The sequence below is a fragment of the Oncorhynchus kisutch genome, linkage group LG1, assembly GCF_002021735.2.
Source record: "Oncorhynchus kisutch isolate 150728-3 linkage group LG1, Okis_V2, whole genome shotgun sequence".
NCBI classification, from domain to species: domain Eukaryota; kingdom Metazoa; phylum Chordata; class Actinopteri; order Salmoniformes; family Salmonidae; genus Oncorhynchus; species Oncorhynchus kisutch.
Genome location: NC_034174.2, coordinates 68,166,677 through 68,190,193, shown reverse-complemented (window position 1 = coordinate 68,190,193; position 23,517 = coordinate 68,166,677). Strand labels below are relative to the sequence as shown.

The 23,517-nt window shown below is 44.5% G+C and overlaps 2 protein-coding genes and 1 non-coding gene across 8 annotated transcripts; 2 read left to right on the top strand and 1 right to left on the bottom strand.

Moving 5' to 3' along the window:
- Positions 1-323: 323 nt before the first annotated feature.
- trnar-ccu (transfer RNA arginine (anticodon CCU)) lies at positions 324-396 on the bottom strand. Its single transcript has one exon. It is a non-coding gene; the product is annotated as a tRNA-Arg (tRNA).
- LOC109888432 (intraflagellar transport protein 56-like) lies at positions 364-7,534 on the top strand. 2 transcript variants are annotated; one of them, XM_020479622.2, is made up of 18 exons: positions 365-872; positions 1,209-1,355; positions 1,584-1,676; positions 1,787-1,901; positions 2,003-2,052; positions 3,741-3,886; positions 4,328-4,499; positions 4,642-4,716; positions 4,805-4,907; positions 5,008-5,063; positions 5,176-5,229; positions 5,401-5,464; positions 5,618-5,706; positions 5,912-5,995; positions 6,101-6,170; positions 6,347-6,453; positions 6,630-6,763; positions 7,079-7,534. In XM_020479622.2, exons 1-18 carry the CDS (start codon positions 870-872, stop codon positions 7,191-7,193), a joined length of 1,677 nt encoding a protein of 558 aa, XP_020335211.1. In that variant the 5' UTR covers positions 365-869; the 3' UTR covers positions 7,194-7,534. The 2 variants fall into 2 exon arrangements, with proteins under 2 accessions (XP_031687192.1, XP_020335211.1); XM_031831332.1 differs by having other exon boundaries at positions 364-1,355.
- A 645-nt stretch (positions 7,535-8,179) lies between these two features.
- Positions 8,180-22,947, top strand: LOC109864285 (ubinuclein-2). 5 transcript variants are annotated; one of them, XM_031831328.1, is made up of 15 exons: positions 8,180-8,766; positions 9,611-9,760; positions 9,980-10,090; positions 10,425-10,553; positions 10,836-10,939; positions 11,656-12,193; positions 12,671-12,741; positions 13,025-13,261; positions 15,484-15,597; positions 15,816-16,013; positions 17,677-17,719; positions 17,852-19,351; positions 19,579-19,765; positions 20,499-20,567; positions 20,895-22,947. In XM_031831328.1, exons 1-15 carry the CDS (start codon positions 8,464-8,466, stop codon positions 20,939-20,941), a joined length of 3,801 nt encoding a protein of 1,266 aa, XP_031687188.1. In that variant the 5' UTR covers positions 8,180-8,463; the 3' UTR covers positions 20,942-22,947. The 5 variants fall into 5 exon arrangements, with proteins under 5 accessions (XP_031687188.1, XP_031687187.1, XP_031687186.1 ...); XM_031831327.1 differs by having other exon boundaries at positions 10,833-10,939; XM_031831326.1 differs by having other exon boundaries at positions 10,425-10,559.
- The last annotated feature ends 570 nt before the right edge of the window (positions 22,948-23,517 follow it).

Genomic DNA, 23,517 nt, shown 5'->3' with positions numbered 1-23,517 from the left:
AGGATTCTAGCTTTAAAGGGGAATAACAGACGGTTGACTCCTGTGATGTGAATTGGTGCATAACAGGTTGATTGTAGAAAGTTCTTGACAAATTTTACCTATTTGGCATCGTGTCCATTAAACAAAAGCTACGGGTGGGGGGGAAGTGTAACACCAATCAGACCCAGAGGACTAGAGTTGCACAGACCAGTTATATAAGTTACATTTAAATGACATGAACAGCATCTGTGTCCACTTTGCAGGCAAGAGCGCCTTTATCAAGATTGATTTGACGTTATTATGCCTACCCAATGAAAGTTTCAGTTTCTGGGTGAAAATAGTATCACCCCAGATGGGACTCGAACCCACAATCCCTGGCTTAGGAGGCCAGTGCCTTATCCATTAGGCCACTGGGGCTGTTCCGAATACACTGTTTCAATGCCATGTGGTTGGCATTTTTTATTTGACGAATATGCACGTGAATGGCGCTAAATCCAGAGTTAAATTTGCATTTCGACAAGGTGAAAAGGACGAACAACGTTGCCAGGCAACACAAGCGTAATCCCCACACGGCAAGGAAATCACAGTCAGATGTTTCATTAGCTAGTGGCTAACGTTAGCTAGCTTGGTGCTCTTCGTTCACCTTACTTATTCATGCTATTCTTTGATAACAATTTTAGACAGCGAAAAGAAAAGGTGTCTTTTCTTTTCGTATCTGTTGGTTCACTGTTAGCTAGCCAGCCAGCTATGCTAATTCTAGCTAGAAAAAAATCTAATAGTGCTAACGTGTAGCTAATTTAACACTAACGTTACCAAGTGTTGTTATCTAGCTATAATCAATTTCTCCAAACTGAACAGTGACATTATGCAAGGGTAACTGCTGTGCCGTCATGGTAAGTCTTACAAGTTAGCCTACTAGTTGAGTAACATACTAGTTTGTTAGCTAAAAGTCTTGCTGTGTAGTTAACGTTAGCTAGTTAGCTTTTTAGATTAATCATTGTCGCTTGCCAGCTACCAGTCTATTTCACCTATCTGTGATATGTGACGAGGTTAATTTGAAAGTAATGGCAGGTAGCTAGTTTGACAGGATAAGTGCTACACTACATCTATTAAAACATGACCGTCTATCTTACCAAATGTGCAAATAGTGTTTGATTCCCGCTTTAGTAAACAAATTGCCAGCTGTCATGTCCACAATAAGGATTCTCTTCCTTGTCACATCCATCCAGATTCTGTCTCGGGTGAAGCCAGCAGTAGGTGGAGATTCTGCAGCTAGCGTCAGTGAGAAGAAGAAGAAAAACAAAGCCAAGAAGAGCCCTTGCCTGGAGGAATACCTCAACCAGAGAGACTACCTTGGGGCACAAACTCTGTTAGAGGTAGCCAGATCGGAACTCATGTAGCTAGCTGTCATGTGCAATCAGCAAATGACTGATGAGCAACTCTGTAATAAATGTGACAAGATATCATGTGAACTGTGAAAGTCCTGTGTCCTCTTAAGGTCTTTCTGTTTCCTTATTACAGTTGCATAGGTGTGTGTGTGAGCGGTGAGAACGAGCGAGCGAAAGCACTGTGTCCTACTGTTGATGTGTTGCTTTGTCTTCCAGTTTCAGCGAGATGTTGGAGAAAAAGAGGAGCATGCAGACCTTTGGATTGGCTACTGTGCCTTTCACTTGGGTGATTACAAGAGAGCAATGGAGGTGTGTGTGCGTGCATGCGTGTTTGTTCAGTCAAATTAATTATTGTCTGGAAAAAAAGCAATTTTTACAATACTATATTTGACACATATGTCTATTTATGTCCATGAAAGGAGTACAGGGCCTTGACACTCCGGTTAGAAGAACCAGGGGAGGTGTGGGTGTATCTGGCCTGCACTCAGTTTTTCCTGGGACTCTACAGAGAGGCAGAGGAGGCTGCAAACAAGGGTGAGTATTTAGCTAACATGTTTTGTAAATGTTCTGTTTTTCATCCTCCTGTTTCTATTTCTTGCCCTAGTCGATAAGATGTTCCTCCTTTTTTCCTGTAGCTCCAAAGTGTGCACTTCAGAATCGCCTGCTCTTCCACCTGGCTCATAAGGTCAGAACTGTTACATTTCTGAATTCTTTAATATGTTAACCATAATTGATTCGCATTACTTTAATAAAATATTTCAGTTGTTGTGTATATTACGTTTGTTTTAGACCTATTTGATGACTGTATTATTTCATTCCAAGTCATCGTCTCATCACCATAGAGCTGATACCTATGCTGTCTGACAAAAACTATTTTACTAGTTCTTCAAAGTAATTAAGGCATACTTTTATGACTGCTGAATACCAATTATCAATCATAGATCATGTATTTTCAGGTAGAGATACGTCACGAAGCAACTGCTCTCTATACCTCTCGATCACACGTTCTTCTCTCTCTTCTCTCCTTCTCAGACCAGACAAGTAGGCACGCAATGGATTATGGTCATTGTAGTTAATTACCACGTTTTCTTTGCCTAACTATGTTGAATATTGGCCTTTTGGAAACTACAATCCCTTACTACATCGTACAGTTTGTGCTTGATTTGATTTATCTGTAGAGAAACTGTGCACTGAGCACAAAATGTAATTCAAATCATTCGGTCAGTTAGTTGTTTAAAGACGGAAAAATAACCAACATTTCAGTTAATCGCTCAGCTCTCAATACTTATACTGAACAAAAATATAAACGCAACATGATAGGGGCGTGGATCCGAAAACCAGTCAGTATCTGGTGTGACCGCCATTTGCCTCGTGCTGCGTGACACATCTCCTTCGCATAGAGTTGATCAGGCTGTTGATTGTCCTGTGGAATGTTGTCTCACTCCTCATCAATGGCTGTGCGAAGTTGCGGGATATGGGCGAGAACTGGAACACGCTGTCGTACATGTCGATCCAGAGCATCACAGACATGCTCATTGGGTGACATATCTGGTGAGTATGCGGGCCATGGAAGAACTGGGACATTTTCAGCTTCCAGAAATTGTGTACAGATCCTTGCGACATGGGTCAATGCATTATCATGATGAAACATGAGGTGATGGCGGCGGATGAATAGCACAACAATGGGCCTCGGGATCTCGTCACGTCATCTCTGTGCATTAAAATTGCCATCGATAAAATGCAGTTGTGTTCGTTGTCCGTAGCTTATGCCTGCCCATGCCATAACCCCACCGCCACCATGGGGCACTCTGTGCAACATTGACATCAGCAAACCCCTCGCCCACACAACGGTTGTGAGGCCATTTGGACATACGGTCAAATTCTCTAAAATTATGTTGGAGGCGGCTTATGGTAGAGAAATTAACATTACATTTTCTGGCAACAGCTTGCCAATTACACGCTCCCTCAAACATTTTAGACATCTGTGGCATTGTGTTTTGTGACAAAACTGCACATTTCAGAGTGGACTTTTATTGTCCCCAGCACAAGGTGTACCTGTGTAATGATCATGCTGTTTAATCAGCTTCCTGATATGCCACACCTGTCAGGTGGGTGGATTGTGTTGGCAAAGGAGAAATGCTCACTAACCGGGATGTAAACAAATTTGCACAAAATTTTAGCAAAATAAGCTATTTGTGTGTATAGAAAATTTGGGGGATCTTTTATTTCAGCTCATGAAACATGTTTATATTTTTGTTCAGTGTACTTTTCTCTTTCTTTGTAATGCAACTGTATGCTACTGTAGGTGCACACCTACTTGTGTAATAACAAAGCAATAGACAAACCAACCATCCCTTTCCTTTCTGTTCCCAGTTCAACGATGAGAAGAAGCTGATGGGTTTCCACCAGAACCTGGAGGATGTGACTGAGGACCAGCTGAGCCTGGCCTCCATCCACTACATGAGATCACACTACCAGGAGGCCATCGACATCTACAAACGCATCCTGCTACAGAATAGGTACTTATACTGGGCCATTCTCCCATGTCCCTTCATCAAAATAACTGATAGACAAGAGCATAGTCCCTCATATGCCAGATTACAGTGGTCCCACTAGTACCAATAGGTATTGTGGATTGTCTGAATGAGTCGGTGTCAATTTTACTGTAAATTATTATATCTATATACAGTAAACATACCATAAGCCATACATTTAGGATGAAGTATTAGAAAATAGGAAGGACACATTTCCTTGTGTTGAGAACGAGACAAGAAGATGGAGGGAGGCTATAGTTATTTTGCAGTGGAGGAAGATGCATTGGAGAAAAGTGCATTATATTGGACGGTGCAGTCAAAAAGCAAGAGAGAAAGATGCACAAGGACTTCTATTCAAGAACGCAGTGTGAGCTATAGGACTAGCTATTGCGGTGTTTACCATATTTACATATTTATTTTAACCAGAGATTTCCTGGCTCTTAACGTGTACGTAGCGCTGTGCTACTACAAGTTGGACTACTATGATGTTTCCCAAGAGGTGTTGGCTGTGTATCTGCAGAGTATTCCTGAATCCACCATCGCTCTCAACCTCAAGGCCTGCAACCACTTCAGGCTGTACAATGGCAAGGCAGCTGAGGTAAAGCAACTCTGTATGCGTCTACGGTCAAAACAGACCACCGTGCATCTACATGCGTAACAACCACAGTCGATGTTTATGCCTACACTTGTCATTGTACAGCAATAAATAATGTGGTTCAATTGGTTCTTTTCTCTCTCAGGCCGAGTTAAAGAACCTCATAGACATCTCCTCCTGCTCCTTTGAGTTTGCTAAGGAGCTTATCCGGCATAACCTGGTAACCCATTCCACCACCTCTGTTGTGTGACTGTGTTTGCAAGACAGTGACCCCATGCTCTATAACCCTTTGACCTCTATCACCCCAGGTGGTGTTTCGTGGTGGGGAGGGGGCGTTGCAGGTTCTGCCCCCGTTGATTGATGTCATCTCTGAGGCTCGGTTGAACCTGGTCATCTACTACCTCAGACAAGGTGGGCCTTAGCCACTGGTGGTTGTCTTTGAATCCTAATCCTAACATTGAAACGTTGAATGGCTCTTTTATCATCAATAATGTGCATCTTTATGTTTCAGATGATGTTCAAGAGGCTTACACCCTCATAAAAGACTTGGAGCCAACCACGCCACAGGTAGTAATAGTTTCACATTATCAGGTGTCATAAGCAGAGGAAGTCTCGTTGTTTAAAGACTAAAGCATTAATAGCGTACATGCAGTGTCTTAACAAAATCTATTTCTTTAAGGAGTACATTTTGAAAGGAGTGGTGAATGCCGCTTTGGGTCAAGAAATTGGATCGGTGAGTAAGTGTTTGACAAACTACCCGAAAAACTCCTAGGACCACACAGTAGAAATGTCTGAGTAGATTAGGAATGTCTTATAAACCTGGTTAAGTAGATCGTCACTGAAATCTGACTGACTGACTGTCTCTATTGCCTCCTCCTCGTCCCTGCCTGTATCTCTGCTGCAGAGGGATCACCTGAAGATTGCTCAACAGTTCTTCCAGCTGGTCGGAGGCTCAGCCAGCGAATGCGGTAATGTGAATGAATGAATCTAAAGCGATTCAACCAAGAAGCTAGGAGTTAGCTTGTGTGTGTGTGTGTGTGTGTGTGTGTGTGTGTGTGTATATCTGCGTTGGAGTGAGCATGTGCGTCTTTGTCTCACTGTCTGTATCTCGCTCTCCTCAGACACGATACCTGGAAGACAGTGTATGGCTTCCTGTTTCTTCCTTCTGAGGCAGTTTGAAGACGTTCTCATCTACCTCAACTCAGTCAAGGTTTGCAAGGCCCAAAACATGCAGCATACAGACCAATAGGACAGTACACCACATAGGCATGTTTGCACACACATAATCACTTTCTTATTCTTTTTGCATTTGAGTGCTTGACATATTTATGGATTGGTGTGGAATTAATATGTATACTTGGGGAAAGGAGGCAAGCATTATTTCTGTTTGTTTATTTTTGGTTTGTCATTAACAGAGTTACTTCTATACCGAGGATACGTTCAATTTCAACTACGCCCAGGCCAAAGCTGCCTTGGGCAACTACAAAGAAGCAGAGGAGGTACATACTGTCAACATAGAAAAATGCATTACTGCTTGCATGAGTAGTGTGAGTATTGAATCAGTTCAAAGTTCATGTTGTAACATTCTTTTATATTGGACTCAGATATTTCTGCTGATCCAGGGTGAGAAGATGAAGACTGACTATGTATACCTGAGCTGGCTGACTCGCTGCTGTATGTATCCAGTCTGAAATACATTATCCATTTGTTGTCAATACATTTTCAATACCTATACCTATACCTTTACATCAATGCGATATCTACATACATGATCTAAGAAAACGAAATATATTACTAACTTATTTAAATACATATATTATCTAAATAGTGTTGTCTCTCCTCTCGCTCAGACATCATGAACCAGAAAGGCCGACTAGCCTGGGAGCTGTATCTGAAGATGGGGGCTTCGCCAGACTCCTTCAGCCTCCTACAACTCATTGCCAATGACTGCTATCAGGTGAGGCTCACTACTATTCTCTCTACTAACTTAGTTTCCAGGCTAACCACAAGTCAGCAATGGCTTAATCTCCCACACCAGACTTCCTCCACAATAGACGTGGGACGAGATTAGCAAAGGCCAAGCTTTCTCAATATTCAATGCAATTAAATGTTGCTCTGTCTGTCTGCTTTCAGATGGGTCAGTTCTACTGGGCAGCCAAAGCATTCGATACTCTGGAGAAACTGGATCCCGACTCCAACTACTGGGAGGGCAAGAGAGGGGCCTGTGTCGGAATCTTCCAGCTCATACTGGCAGGCAGAGAGTCGAAGTAAGTATTGGCTAAGTTTCTTAGTCTTTAGTCCAATTTTGATACCAACACTTGTCTGTGTTAAAGATTTGTCCCCTATACAGTCACCAACACATCAAATATGAAAATCTTGTCCTCCACAGAGATGTTTTGGCACATCATTTTTGTGCCTTGTGTAATTTTACATTGCACGGTAAAGTGTGACTTTTGTGATTCAAGCTCTTTCTTTTTAACTTTATTGACAACCGTTATGGTAATGTTATGAAAAAATTGCCATTACAATATGACCTGTTCCTAACTTCCCATCACTAATAACCATTGTCTGTGGTTCCACAGGGAAACCTTGAAGGAGGTGCTGCCCCTGTTGAGGAGCACACAGAACCCCCAGGTGGAGTACATTGTCAGAGCTCTGAGGAAATGGGCCAAAGACAACCGGGTTCCTCTGACATAGCAATGTCATATAACGTGCTTAACTCACATAATACACTTACTACATGTTGTTATTACATTATATATGTGGTTTACATGTGCATTTTTTATCAGACTATTTTACTAGTGAAAAATCTACAAAATAACCTGTTCTCATGAGTCATGCACAATGTGTATTGATGTGCTTTATTGTATGAGTCACAGTATTTATATCATGAAATACATGTTTTATTTGCAATGTATATAATTCTGTACAATCTTGCCAATCAATTGTATTGAAATGTGTATTTTGTATTACTCAAATGATGCTGATACAAGTATTAAACAGTGTTCTCTTTATAAAGGGTTGTTGACCTTTTTCTCTATTGTTTGTTCTCTCTGCATTCACTAGTTCTGTCATGATGTCGTTTTTTTGTGGCCATACTGACACAAATACTGTAGGCATACATTTGAATGAAATGGTACATGTACTGTCTTTTGAAGTCCAAAATGCCCTATTGCTAATCAGCTTCTTCCTCATCTAAATTAAAGGAAGCAGTGTCTCTACAAAATAACTGAACACAAAACCCATCAATTTCAACAGGTGTCCACCAATGTTTGCTTGTGTTGCGTCATAGGTAACTCACAGAGCCACCCAACTGGCTTGTTTGGTTCCTTTTGGGATTTACTGTGAGTGTAGCTAGGTCATTGTGGAAAAACGCACAATTCAGCATTTCAGGACTGAATGGATGACATAAGAATGGCATCAAAACAGATGCCATCCATTTTCTATATTAGTGAGCAAAATGCCTAAATTATTCTGGAGACATGATCTGATAAAATGTCCTTTCACAAAAGATCTCCGTTAAGGTCATAATACTAGTGCCATCTTCAGATGTTCTTATTATCGCCTGTTGTGATAGGGGTGGGATTAAAATGGGGGCGAATGCGGTGATTGGCCATGATAACCGCCCTCGCTCACGCTCCTTCCGTTTTGTCTGTGCGCGCAGGCCCAGTGACCTCTCTGATATTTTATTTACTCCTGAAATCCAAGATGGCCACCTTGAATATCTCGATCCCATAGCAATTGAGGATGCAAGTAGCTACCGAAAAAACAACTTTTCCCCGACCATCTCATCCCCTGAAATTCAATTCGAATTGTGCGGATGACCCCCTTACATCTTATTAGCCACTAAATAGCCATTGCATTTTCGCGCAAACCCCTTCAATTTGCCAATTTGAAGTAGTTTCGCGAAGTAGCTCGCGCTGTCGCTGTCTGTCCGAAGCGAGGTTCAGACAGGCAGCACATCCAAATGGCCGAACCGAGAAAAGTACAATTTGTCACCCTCTCGGCCTTCGCTGCTGGATCAGCCACGGAGACTAGGAAACGTCGGTTGGAGGATGACGAGGCCGACATCGACTTGGATGCGGAATGTGAGGGCGACACGAAAGCGTCCGGGGCAGATGGTAGCGGTGGGCTTTTCGGCAAAACTACTAGTGACAAGGACAACGCTGAAGGAAAACGGATTACCGTACGATTGAATCTATCTCTGTCCGAGCCCAGCGATCAATCCTCGGCCGAGTTTAACTACAGCGAACTCATCCAAAACATCCAGGTATGACTCCTGTTTGGCCAAGAAAGACATGGATCAACACCAGTTGATTTTATTAACTTGGTTAGTGGAGACTTGTTATAAGATAGGATATGAAAGTGGGTGTATCTTGTCTTTCCACGGAATAGCGTGGTCGGTGGGAGGAAATTACTAGTCACGGACTTCACACAAAAGACCCTAACTCAGCCATTCATGAAGCCATTCACTCAAATCACTTGGTACTCAACTCGAACGGCACGTCAAGATTACAGTTGTAGGCACGCCTAATGCACATGCAGTGATAAAGGTTGTCTGGCGTTACCTGTTTCCTGTTCTTGTTAACTTGCCAACTCTCTTGTTAGTTTACACCAGTCATACAGCCATTAATATGGCACGTAGAATAAGTGCCCCAGTACAGTTGAGTTTAGCCTCCTATGGGTGACATATTGAAGATCAGTCAGTGCTGAATATATGGAGTAGGTTTGAAAGTACAAGGATGTAGCCTAAATAAAGGGAGTTGTGCAAATATCTGTACTATGTTACCAAGACACTCGGTGGTGTGTACAGACATCTTTGCATGGTACAGTAGTTTACGCTTTTTTTGTTACATATTTGCATAGCGATTAGGCTGAATATATAATACATTGTTCTCAAACTTGTACAAGTGATACTACATTATAAACTATCTGTAAATATAAATGCTTCCTCACCAATGCTATTTGGGCAATATGATTGCATGACAATATGCTTTACATTCGGTACAATAACAACACAATATTATTTGTGACTTTGTTCGTTGTTTGTTTATTGTGGGTAAGTCCATTTCTTTTACAGTACACTTTTCTTCACCCATTCCCCCCCTTTCTAGGCAAAAAAGATCACTCCTTCTCCAGCCCCGACTCAGACTCCAACACCTTTTATCCTGCCTCCTGCCCTTGACCCTAGTGACCCTTTCAACGATGACGAGAAAGACCGACTGCAGGTGGAGGCCCTGGCCAAGAAGTTTGAGAACAAATATGTATGTTATTTTTTGGAGCCGTGGTAAAACCTTGTGCTCTAATAACTCCACTTATAAGATACTAGTTTTAAGATTAGTTTGACTTGTTTTTATCTGGTTAATAGTTAGTTGTACCAAGTTTTAAGCCTGTTATATCTGGTTATAAGCCATGTTTTTCTCGTTTATGACTACTTGTTATACAGTATGTAGATGTGAAAGTATGTATCGCCTGTGACACAGGGCAATGCAAATGCAGCAGGAAAGAGGAAGAGGAAGGATAGGATGCAGGATCTGATTGACATCGGCTTCGGCTACGACGAGACCGACCCTTTCATTGACAACTCAGAGGCTGTAAGTATCCCTTTATTTTGGCCCCTTCATGTGGAGAAGGCATGTTAGGCTGTATTATAGGTGGAGAAAACAGGAATCTGCTCGATTCTGGCAAACTCCTCTCTGGCGTTTCGCTTCCTGTTTGGAGTGTGCTTAAGACTGTCAATCAACCACAGCACCAATTTGCACAAGCATTCAACCTCACCCCATAAATACTAACCTACATCCACCACAGTGACATGTTTTTTTTTGTTTTTTTTTGTCAGAGACTCATTGAAGTTACTCTGTGTTCTGCGTCTATGCTCTCTCCTGTGTGCTATGAATGTAACGGCTGCCATTTTGTTTTCTGTGACAGTATGACGAGCTGGTCCCGGCCTCCCTGACTACCAAGCTGGGAGGGTTCTACATCAACACGGGCACGTTGCAGTTCAGAGCTGCTTCCGAGTCCGAGGGAGAGGATGGGGGCAAGGATGTCAAACCCAGAGTACGGGTGGGATACTGGCATGACGTATTGTATACAGTGAAATTACACTATATATTAGTCAGCTGGGTCAATTCCATTTCAGTGATATCAATTCAGGAAGTAAACAGAAATTCTAATTCATTCAAAATCATTGAGAAAATCCATGAATCTTTGTTTACTTACTGAACTGATGAGAATAATTGACCCCATCCCTGATAGGAGTATGACAAACACGCTTTATTTGTGTTTATCCAACTGGCTTTGGTTTTTCTGAGTTGTGTCTGTGCCTTCCGGTGGTAGCAGGAGCTGAAGGATGGCGAGGAGCAAGTGATCAAGAGACGAAGGAGGAAAGAAGGAAACAATTTGGAGGAGAAGAAACCCCGGAAGAACAGAGTGCCCAAACCAGGGTGAGATGATAGGATAATGGGATGGATAAATCGCTGCTTCTTGTGCCTGTCAGGCATGTCTGCACCTTCACAGATTACAATTTCAGATAGAATGGTTGCTGAATAATTCGGATGATTTTGTTCTTGCTGTAAGAGCAAATCATCTAAGGGGACATTGTGGTTCTATGCATATTTCTCAAATAGAACTGAGCACATTGCAAGAACCATTCCTCAAAATGTCTTGTAATGGTTTTTGATTCAGTTTTTATACCTCCCCGCATTAAACCCTATCAAATGTGTACTGAAATTGAAATGTGTGCACTTCAGCATAGAATACAATAGACAAATTCATCATATAGATATATTTTTGTTCATTCCTACCCATGTACAGATATGTCTGGCTATGACATGATACAATGTGATGCTCTCTCTGAATGGCTCGTGGGCTTGTGTGACAGGACAAGTGTCCTTAACAAAGGCTCCATTAGCTACGCTCTGATAGGTTGATCACTCCGCTGCCATAAATACTCCTATTCCCAGAAATAGACCAGAATATATTACGAGACTGTTTTTTTCCTTGTATCATATTGAAAATACATTGCCTTGCTTATAGGTTTCTTGTCTTTGAGATTACATATCAGAATGTCCCTCAATATTTTCTCTCTCCTTTCTCTTTCTTCCTTTTCTCTTCGCACTCTTTCCCCTCTTCACCCCTCTCTCTTGTCTTTCTGACCCAGAGTGTCGTCTCTGATGAACATCCACCGGCCAGAGAAGAAGAAGAGGAAGAAGCTGATGAAGGACTCCTTGTGCTTGGCAGCCATGTTGCGCCGCTTCACCCGGGAGAAGCAGGAGATGAGGAAGATGAACCCCACCGCGCCGCACCCCGGCATGGGTAGCTCCGTGGCCAACGCCCCGCGGGCCAACCACCTGCTGGCTAACTCCCACCTGCACGCTAACGCGGCTAACAACGACGTCTCATTGGCCGAGCTCACCGCGGACCCCGCCATGATGTCACTCCTGGGCTCGGCAAATGAGAAGGAGCTTCAGGATCTTCTGGGTGACCTGGACTTCAGCCTTCTGGACAGCTCGGCTAATCCGCACGTGGCCACGCCCGGGAGAGAGAATGGCCTGATGGGAATTGGAGTTTCAGGGCCGAAGCCGAGTGGGGGCGGGTTAGGGAGGGGGCTGGGGGTTTCAGGGGGTCTCCTACACCCACCTCCGCTCCCTGACGGCCTGCCTGCTCCCCTCATCAAGCGCATCGAGGACCTACGGGCGGTAGGTCTCACTGATGAGGCTTTTCCAGTTTATCATAGGTTTATTTATTTGGTTAGTAAATGTTTATGTGATCATCCCTTGATTTAATTGTTGAGTAACTTCCTGGAATTTTGTACAGTTGAAATGTGTGGCAGCCATTTTCTTAAACCATGACGATATCACTTAAAATAGTGTTTCAGTTCTTGGACGATTGGTAATGCATTTCTTGACAGGCTGATAAAAATGCAAAGAGAGGTTAGAGAGGAGCAGAGCAGGAAGGAAGAGCGGATGAGAGCAAAACACATGAAAGAAAGGTAGACTAGCAACAGACAACTGGTGGCCAAAAGGGAGAGAGAAGAAAGAGAGAGTGACAAATCAAGGATGAGCAAAAACTGGCAAGATGCAGCCATTTTGAAAACTGACACAGAAGGCTTATTTTTTGCTTTTGTGCATCTTTCCATGGAAGACGGTATGCTTACCAACCTCCTTTCTTCACAGGCCTCTCGTCAGTTTGATCAAGAGGGAAGGAAGAAATTCTTCACCCTGGATATGAATAACATCCTACTGGAGTGAGTTTGTCATTCTTTTGACACGTTGTACATCTCTCTCCGTCTCCACCCTGTATGTGTCATACTGCTGATATTGGAGTCGATTGTTCACCTCTTTCCCTGTCTTTTTCACCCCCACTCTGTTCCACATTCCTCCCAACATCCTTCTCTCTCTTATTCTTTGTCGTCACTCCTTTATCCCCTTTCCTTGCTTACCATCTTTCTCTCTCCATCCCCCTTTCTCTCACTCCTGTTACTTCCCTCTGTCGCTCCTCTCCCTTCCCTCCACTCTCTCCTCCCCCAGTATTGAGCTGCAGGTGCAGGAGCAGCCGATGGGGCTCCGTGGGGAGGTGTATTCTCACCTGGAGGCCTTTGTGCCCTGCAATAAGGAGGCCCTGCTCAAACGCCTCAAGAAGCTTAGCCTCAACATCCAGGACGACCGTCTGCGTACGCCCCTGTTGAAGCTGAAGCTGGCTGTGTGCAGTGTGATGCCCGAGCAGATCCAACGATACAACTTGGACTGCATGGTCAAGGCTGCCAAGTAAGAAGACTACAATACTCCATAGTGTACTGCAGCCAAACTCAACAGGCGGACCGCGGTCCGGATGTGGACCCAGAAGGGGGTTAATACGGACCGCGGCTCCCGACTTTACATTTGGTATTGCATTGGGCTGTTTGTCATCCCCTGACAGAGAGCCATTTTGATTTAGTACCTGTCAGAAATGTCCAGTTGATCAAATAGCCCATGTTAGGTATATGGGTACGCCCAGGGGCCTCGACCCCCAGCGGGTCCCCAATTGATTTAGTTGAGTCATTCAGGTATCATATGGTAAAATGTGTAGAAGTGCAGGAAATTAGCTTTAAAACGGCAGAAAAATGATCCAACAAGAAGGATGTGAACAATTTGAACAGTTTGTAGTTGTTGGAAGGGGGTTTGTTACTACGCCAATAAATTACTAAATTCATCCTGACTTTTGCCACCTACAGTGGGGCAAAAAAGTATTTAGTCAGCCACCAATTGTGCAAGTTCTCCCACTTAAAAAGATGAGAGGTCTGTAATTTTCATCATAGGTATACTTCAACTATGACAGACAAAATGAGAAAAAATCACAGTAGGATTTTTAATTCATTCATTTGCAAATTATGGTGGAAAATAAGTATTTGGTCACCTACAAACAAGCAAGATTTCTGGCTCTCACAGACCTGTAACTTCTTCTTTAAGAGGCTCCTCTGTCCTCCACTCGTTACCTGTATTAATGACACCTCTTTGAACTTGTTATCAGTATAAAAGACACCTGTCCACAACCTCAAACAGTCACACTCCAAACTCCACTATGGCCAAGACCAAAGAGCAGTCAAAGGACACCAAAACAAAATTGTAGACCTGCACCAGGCTGGGAAGACTGAATCTGCAATAGGTAAGCAGCTTGGTTTGAAGAAATCAACTGTGGGAGCAATTATTAGGAAATGGAAGACATACAAGACCACTGATAATCTCCCTCGATCTGGGGCTCCACGCAAGATTTCACCCCGTGGGGTCAAAATGATCACAAGAACGGTGGGCAAAAATCCCAGAACCACACGGGGGGACCTAGTGAATGACCCACAGAGAGCTGGGACCAAAGTAACAAAGCCTACCATCAGTAACACACTACGCCGCCAGGGACTCAAATCCTGCAGTGCCAGACGTGTCCCCCTGCTTAAGCCAGTAAATGTCCAGGCCCGTCTGAAGTTTGCTAGAGAGCATTTGGATGATCCAGAAGAAGATTGGGAGAATGTCAGATGAAACCAAAATATAACTTTTTGGTAAAAACTCAACTCGTTGTGTTTTTAAGAATGGTGAGTTGCATCCAAATAACACCATACCTACTGTGAAGCATGGGGGTGGAAACATCATGCTTTGGGGCTGTTTTTCTGCAAAGGTACCAGGACGACTGATCCGTGTAAAGGAAAGAATCAATGGGGCCATGTATCGTGAGATTTTGAGTGAAAACCTCCTTCCTTCAGCAAGGGCATTGAAGATGAAACGTGGCTGGGTCTTTCAGCATGACAATGATCCCAAACACACCGCCCAGGCAACGAAGGATTGGCTTCGTAGGAAGCAATTCAAGGTCCTGGAGTGGCCTAGCCAGTCTCCAGATCTCAACCCCATAGAAAATCTTTGGAGGGAGTTGAAAGTCTGTGTTGCCCAGCAACAGCCCCAAAACATCACTGCTCTAGAGGAGATCTGCATGGAAGAATGGGCCAGAATACCAGCAACAGTGTGTGAAAACCTTGTGAAGACTTACAACCTTGTGAAGACCAACAAAGGGTATATAACAAAGTATTGAGATAAACCTTTGTTATTCACCAAATACTTATTTTCCACCATAATTTGCAAATAAATTCATTACAAATCCTACAATGTGATTTTCTGGATTTCTTTTTTCATTTTGTCTGTCATAGTTGAAGTGTACCTATGATGAAAATTATAGGCCTCTCTCATCTTTTTAAGTGGGAGAACTTGCACAATTGGTGGCTGACTAAATACATTTTTGCCCCACTGTAGGTAATTTGTATGACCGGACCTTCTAAAATAGTTGAGTACCCCTGGTATACTGTAATGCCATATCGCTAATCCATAATGGTTGTTAGGTTATTTTTAGTGCTCTACTCTGCCTGTGTTCATCACTGCTTTCATTTATATGCGTCTCTGCCTCTGCGGGAATATATTGAGGTTGGTAGAATATGTTGGTTCTGAGGTGTGTGTGTGTTGGACCCTAGCAGGCAGCAACCCGGAGAGGGAGAGAAGAACGGATCAGAGGAGGAGGACGAGGGGAAGCCGGGGAAGAGGATGATGGGCCCACGGAAGAAGTTTGTCTGGGACGACAAGCTCAGGTAATGGCCCATCCACTGCCCTCAATCAAATCTTATTTATTTGTCAGTTGTCACAAAGTGCTTTTATAGTAATCCGGCCTAGACACAATGTGAAATTCTTGAGCAAAGTCATAGAGAAAATGGCTGATTTGAAAATCTAAAAGATTAGTCAGCTTTCTTCGTGTGTGTGTCGTGTGTGTGTGTGTGTGTCGTTTGTGTGTGTGTGTGTGTGTGTGTAGGTCGCTGCTGTGTAACCTGGTGCGTGTGAAGTTGAGCTGCTATGAACTGGAGTCGTCTCAGTGCTCTCTCTCCGTGGAGGATTACCTCAAGGCCTTCATGGAGAACGAGGTCAAACCACTGTGGCCCAAGGGCTGGATGCAGGCCAGGATGCTGTTCAAGGAGAGCCGTGTTGTACACAGTCACCTCACTGTCAACATGTAAGTTATCTCCACTGTAGTTGGACCTTATAAATAAGTTGACTTTATAATGGAAATTATACCTTTATATTGTATATATGCCTGATTGAAAGATCAAATTAAATATTATTGGTCGCTTACACATATTTCGCAGATGTTATTGCGGGCGGAGCTAAATGCTTGTGTTCCCAGCTCCAACAGTGCAGTAATATCTAACAGCGCACAACAATACACACAAATCTAAAAAGTAAAAGAATGGGATTTAGAAATATTAGGACGAGTAATGTCGGGGTCCGGAGTATAAATATACTGTGCCTTCGGAAAGTATTCAGACCCCTTGACTTTTGTTGCATGACAGCCTTATTCTAAAATTTATGAAATACATGTTTTTCCTCATCAATCTACACACAATAACCCCATAATGACAAAGCCTAAACAGGTTTTTAGAAATTTTTGCAAATGTATTAAAAATAGAAAAACAGAAATATCTTATTTACATAAGTATTCAGACCCTTTGCTATGAGACTTGAAATTGAGTTCAGGTGCATCCTGTTTCCATTGATCATCTTTGATCTTTCTACAACTTGGTTGGAGTCCACCTGTGGTAAATTGTATTGATTAGACATGATTTGGAAAGGCAATTTTGACACTACATGTCAGAGCAAAAACCAAGCGTTGAGGTCTAAGGAATTGTCCGTAGAGCTCCGAGACAGGATTTTGTCGAGGCGCAGATCTGGAGAAGGGTACCAAAAAATGTCTGCAGCATTGAAGGTCCACAAGAACACAGTGGCCTCCATCATTCTTAAATGGAAGAAGTTTGGAACCACCAAGTTTCTTCCTAGGGCTGGCCGCCTGACCAAACTGAGCAGGAAAAGGACCTTGGTCAGGGAAGTGTTCCTCTATGGAGATGGCAGAACCTTCTAGAAGGACAACCATCTCTGCAGCACTCCACAAATCAGGCCTTTTATGGTAGAGTGGCCAGACGGAAGCCACGCCTCAGTAAAAGTCACATGACCACCCACTTGGAGCTTGCCAAAAGGCACCTAAAGACTCTCAGACCATGAGAAACATGATTCTCTGGTCTGATGAAAGAAACATTGAATTCTTTGGCCTGAATGCCAAGTATCACGTCTGGAGGATACCTGGCACCTTCCCTACGGTGAAGCCTGGTGGTGGCAGCATCATGCTCTTTAAGCGGCAGGAACTGGGAGACTAGTCAGGATCAAGGGAAAGATGAACGGAGCAAAGAGATCCTTGATGAAAACCTGCTCCAGAGCGCTGAGGACCTCAAACTGGGGGCGAAGGTTCACCTTCGAACAGGATGCGCAGAGAAGAATTGGAGCTCCCCAAATACAGGTGTGCCAAGCTTCTAGTGTTATACCCAAGAAGACTCGAGGCTGTAATTGCTGACAAAGGTGCTTCAACAAAGTACTGAGTAAAGGTTCTGAATACTTATGTAAACGTTATTTCCGTTTCCCTGTTTTTGCTTTGTGATAATGGGGTAGATTGATGAGGGGAAAAAACAATATAGAAACACACACACACACACAGTATGTGATGGGATGTATAGACTATATGGATAGAAGATGTACAGAATATCTGAATAAACAGATGATTGATTGAAAGATGGATTAGCATTCCTGTGCAGATGTTAACTTCACACACCATTGGTTTCTCTGTCCAGGGTCAAGAAAAGGATGGTCCCCACCCCCAGGGCTAAAGCAAAGGTCAGTGACATGTCTTCACTCTCAACTGACGTTTGTAACCTTTTCTACAAGATAGTTATTTGGTATTACTTGCGGTGCCATATGTTCTGATGCGAGTCCAATGCGAACCTTTGTCCTTTCCCTGTGTTCCAGGAGGGCCAATGGATCCAGCAGAGGCCCAATCTCCCCACCGCCACCACCCCTTCTCTCCCCCACGTCCCCTCCACCCCCTCCGTCATCCAGGCTCGAGGGACCTCCTCGTCCCCCTCGGAGCCCATCTGCCTGTCCGACTCGCTGGACGAGGACCTCCGCGCCCCCTCCCTGGATTCGGTCTCCCACGCCCTCGCCTTCCTCAGCCAAGCCGCCAAGGGCCTGGGTCCCCACGGCAGCGTCACTGACCTCACCCTCACCTCCCCCCTCTCTCCTCCGCCTCTCCAGATCCCCAACTCCTCCCCCCCCTCCATCACCCCTCACTACTCCCCCTCGTCTTCCCTACTCACCTCACATTCTCTTTCCAAGATAAACGCCAACTCGTCGACGATGCTGACGATGCCATCGATGGCCAACATTAAGACCACACTATCTACCTCTCCCTCCACTTCCACGGCGTCGTCAGCTCGCATGCAGCTCGCTGGGGCCACGTTGGTGTCTCGTAGCACCGACGGAGTGTACGGCGTGATGAAAGGGGCAGGCTCTATGGGACAGACTCAGAGACACAATGTCAGCATGGCGACTTCCACTCACAGGCAAGGGGGCATGACCGGAGGGAGTAAGCTCCACCCACCGTCGTCCCCCTCCCCGCCCACCAAGCAGCGTCCCCCTCCCACAGCCTCTCCGCTCCTGCCCCCCCATCAGAAGGTCGCCCTGGGCATGGGGGTGGCAATACCAGGACTGGGGAAGAGTAGTGTCAAAGCCAACAGCAGTAGTAATGGCGGTGCCATGATGAGCAACATGCCCTCCTCCTCCCCTCAGTCCCGTGCCACCAACTCCCACTCACACCCCCAGCAGCTCAACTCCAAGAGCCCCCAGCAGCTCAACTCTAAGAGCCCCCAGCAACCCTCCTACCTCACCTCCACGGTGGGCTCCTCACCCTCCCAGTCCCCCTCCCACCACCAGGGAAAATCCAAGCCCCACCACCAGTCCAACTTCATCACCCCCATGCAGGCAACCCTCACCAAGTCCTCCCACAGCAACAACTCCTCCCCAATCATCAAGCTCACCCCTCGCCCCCCCGCCCCCACCCCTCCTCCCATCTCCTCCCCTTCCTCCTCCTCTTCCAACCTCCTCTCTCACTCTCAAATGATCTCCAGCCCTCTCCAGTACCAGTCCCCCAAGACTGCCGGTTTCCGCCCCCCATTTAGTGTCCAAGGTGGGGGTCAGGTGAAGTCGGGCCAGGGCAGTTATAGCTTCGCGGGGAGCCAGAAGGGTCCGTCTGTCATTAGCAGTAGTAGCGTTAGCTGCGCTACCTCCAACAGCAGCCCCATGCGCATGTCGCCCGTCACCAGTCGCCCGGACAACAGCCCCTCCCCCTCCGGCACGGTCTCGACCAATCACGGACAGAGACAGAGGGCTGTGGGCGGATCCAAGGCTGTAGGCAGTCGGGTGCCCACGTCAACCATGGCCACACCCTCCGTTACCTCACACCTGACGCAGGTGAGTCAGCCAATCACAGGCGACCAGAAAAAGTGTCAAGAAGAGTGAAAAACAGGATCAAGCACCTTTTAGATACTGACTGCATTTGTCTCGCTAGAGTTTTGCGTATGTTCTGCAAAGACTTGGCCAAGTTGTCAGAACAGAAGAGAAGGGAAGAGATTGTGTCAGGCACTTCACATGTCACCTGATCCCTTCTCTCTCTCTCTCTCTCTTTCTCTTCCCCCCAGGTGTCAGCTGGCAGTCCCCTCCTGGGCGGGCCACTTGGCTTTGGGATGTTGGGGGGGCTGGTGCCCGTCTCGCTGCCCTTCCAGTTCCCCTCGCTGCTCAACTTCACTCCCCCTGGAGCCCCGGGGGTCAGCAGCCTGGGCACGGGCGCCAACTCAGGATACAGCCTCTCACAGAGCGACTTAATGGGTGAGTAATTGGCAACTGGTGCCCAACTGGCAGTGGCTCCACAAGACTGATCTTTCAAAGCACCGGGCATGCAAATGTATAGGATCAAAAATGAAGCATTTGTTCTCTCTGTTCTTTACGGTTCAGTAGAACTTTTAGGGCTCTTAATACCACAGAAAAAGTCTGTACTGTACAACATGATGTGGTAAACGTCTTAAAATAATTTACTACTTCATTAGTATGACATTTTATTGGATGAATTTGATCAAATGACAAAGAAAATCGGTGTTTATTAAGATGGCAAAATAAATGGAGCCGCAGTTGGATTTGTTTGTGGTCCCTTGAGATTCATCTAGTCTTAGTTTGTGTTACTCATGGTCAGTGTGTGTGTGTGTGTGTGTGTGCTGTCGATCCATACTGAAGTATAACCAGCTCTAATGTGCCTCTGCTCCAGGTTTCTTACTGTAATTCTTGCCCTGCCTGTCATCCAATCCCTCACTCCTTCTCCCCCTCCGTCCATCATCCATCCATCCATCATCCATCCTCTCCTTCCTTCACTCCTGTTCTTTAATCCCCCTTTTATCTGCCTTCACTTTCTGATTTGATGCTTTACTTAAATTCTACTTTTATCTTTTAATGTACCGTTTCTCACCTTTATTCTCCTCCTCCTTCCCCCTCTCCATTCTTCCCCTTTTTTAACCTCCTCGCTCTTTCTTCTTCTCGTCTGTCCATCCCTCCCTCCATCTCTCCTCAGATCTGTATAAGAGTCTCCAGTCAGGGTCACAGGCTGCTCTACCTCCTCACTTGCAGCTTGCTTTCTCAGGTAAACTTCACACCTCCTCCTCCCGTACTTCTCTCCTCCTCCCTTACCTCCCTCCTCCTCTACCTCCCTCCCTCCTCTTCCCTTCCTCCACTTGTGTTGTCATTCCCGGCGTCATGTTGATATCGCTCACTCGCTGTTTGGCTGTAAAGTCTTCTTTCCCAACCTGTCTGCCTGCTCCAGTGTTAGTGGTGATGACTAGGTTAACACTAGAGGCACGTGTCTTGTCTGTTGATGAAGAATTACCCTCCCTGTGTGTTGGGTATGTTTCTGCATCTTCATGTATTATTATTATTACCCCCCCCCTCCCCCCCCCCCCCCCTTCCTCAGATGCGAACCAAAGCCAGGGTGGCGACATGAAGAGGAAGTCCCACTGACCAATAGAGACGGAGGACAGAGAGTGACAGAGACATCCACTAGGATCACTTTGATTGGACAGATGGACACAATGATGTAATAATACAGGGGGGTGGAGCCTTCTTCCCTCAATATGGACCTGAAGAATCAATTCCCCCTCACCATGACGATTTCTGAATTTAATTTAACTGTATTTTTATTATTACTGGGTATAAAATGGACCTCGGGTGAATGATAATGAAACTTTTTTTTCTCCTTACATTTGTTTTCGTGTCAACATGTTTACATGACCGACCTTTATCACTGTGGAATGAGGACAGGGTCGTATTCATTAGGCTCCAAACATAGAGAAATAAATACAGAAACGAGGACGGACTGCCTGAACACTTGTTTTCGAAAAAGCGTTTTGCTATGTTGTGTACCAACGGAGCGCACATACTGCAACGAATGTCGATCCGGTCGTTCGGCACGGTCTGTTTTACAGACCACCCCGCCAGTGACGGTCTGATTGATGACATTTTCGCTCGATTCTACATGTAGAATCAGTTTGCAAATTACAGCTGGCACTCTGTTCAGAGGTGCTAAGTACTCTCGACCTGCAAACGCTACCAGTGTGTCCGTTCCTTAATGAAAACCACCCAGGAGAGGGAATACGCTGTTAGCGAAGTCATTTCATTTGAATTTAAGTCTGTTTATATTTTTTCTCGTCTAAAGCAGATTTGAGTATATATCATTTTTTGGTCGTTGTCTTGACTGTCTGAGAAAGGTAGTTGTTAACTTGTCTCCGATGTGAGATGGTGTGTCCATTGAGTTGTACTGTTTTAAAGTCTCCTCTGCTCCCCACAACTGACTGTTAAGGGTTAAGGTAGTATAGCTAATATAGATATTGATAAATTATTTGTAATTTACACAGGGATAAAAAAATAAATATTTAGAGGTATGTGTGTGCCGGTGAGATTGAATGTGTGTGTGTGTGTGTGTGTACACAACCTACATATATTATTATATATTGTATTTTCTTTCCAGGTCAGTCTGTGCTGTGTGTGTGTGCAAATTGCATACCCTCTTTTCTCTGTTGTGTGTGTGTTTGAGAGAGTGAGTATTCCCCTCTCTTGCTCAGCGTGTCTTTGGTGCTGTATAATCACACTGGACCTTTTCTGGAGAAAAACTTGAACTGTAAAAGCTAGACTCCTCTTGGAGGGTGAGAGAGGGGACAAAGATGCCAGATTGTAGCCTACTTGAACTTTTTTTTAAATTGTAATTCATTTACTTTGTAAAAAATTTATTTAAAAAAAAAACGCTTATCAACTCAAACACTCAATATGACAAAACGCCTTAGTTTGTAAGTTTCATTAAAGAACTATGCAGGACTATAAATGCTTCAATGCAAAAGTGCAAGTCGTCGCTTGGCTTTCAACCTCTTACTCAGCTGTCAATGCATTTCTGGGAGTTGTGAATGTTTTTGTGTACGTATGTCTGAGTCCTTTTCCCATCTAAAGAACTCTCCCTTCTCACCTACTGAATACCTCTAGAAACGGTTCTTCCTTACTCTCTTCCTATATCTGGGAAGATCTCAATAGCATACTCCTCACTTCCTCTCTCCTAGTCGTCTTCTCAAAACACATTGGGGGAGAAGGTCAGAGGGGAGGGACCTCTGGCTTTCTTGCCTCTGTCCATCTCTTATCATCCTTCATCCCTCCTTCCAATGTCAGTATGAATGTCGACCAACTGCACCAAGAATGGCGCCAAAGATGAGTTTCCTAGCATATAGATGGGGTGCCTTGGTCAGTGTGTGTGTTTTCCTATCATTCTCTTTGAAATGTACCCATGAGTGTCTGTCTGTCTGGTCTGTCAGGATGTCATGGTGAAAAGTAGTTTTTTCTGTGACTGGAGCAGGTGGCATTTTAAAGCTTTTTTTGGGGGTGTAAAGATTACATTTCATGGTAACTGGTTACTTAATTCGGTCTCTTTTGTAGATGATTTTTGTGTGTTGATTTATGGAATAAAATACAGTTGGTTTTCAATAGGTCCTGATTCATTTCTTTGTGGTCCCTGTCTTCCGTCCTCCATTGTGACCGATGTCTTTCAAAAGAACACTTCTAGTTCTGAAGGTAGGGCACAACTACACTCTCGAGACACCTGTTAAAGGAAGCTCTATTCAATCCGTATTGTGGAAGTTCATTTAAAGACAATGTTCCTGCCTTAAAGGTAATTTCTAGCTCAATCAGAATTTACCTTAACATTTCTAGTGTGCAAACTGTAACGTTTCAGATTAAATACAGCTTTTATTTATTTAACCAGGCAAGTCAGTTAAGAACAAATTCTTATTTACAATGACAGCCTACCCCAGCCAGCACTGGTCCAATTGTGCACCACCCTATGTGACTCCCAATCACAGCCAGATGTGATACAGCCTGGATTTGAACCAGGGACTGTAGTGAATCCTTGCACTGAGATGCAGTGCCTTAGACCACTGCACCACTTGGGTGCCCCAAGTGAAGAGACATTGCACTCGGGAGCCTTAAGACATTGCAAAAAAAAAAAATCATACATTTGTCATAAGTCCATGACAGTCCCTCAATTATGTCAACATTCG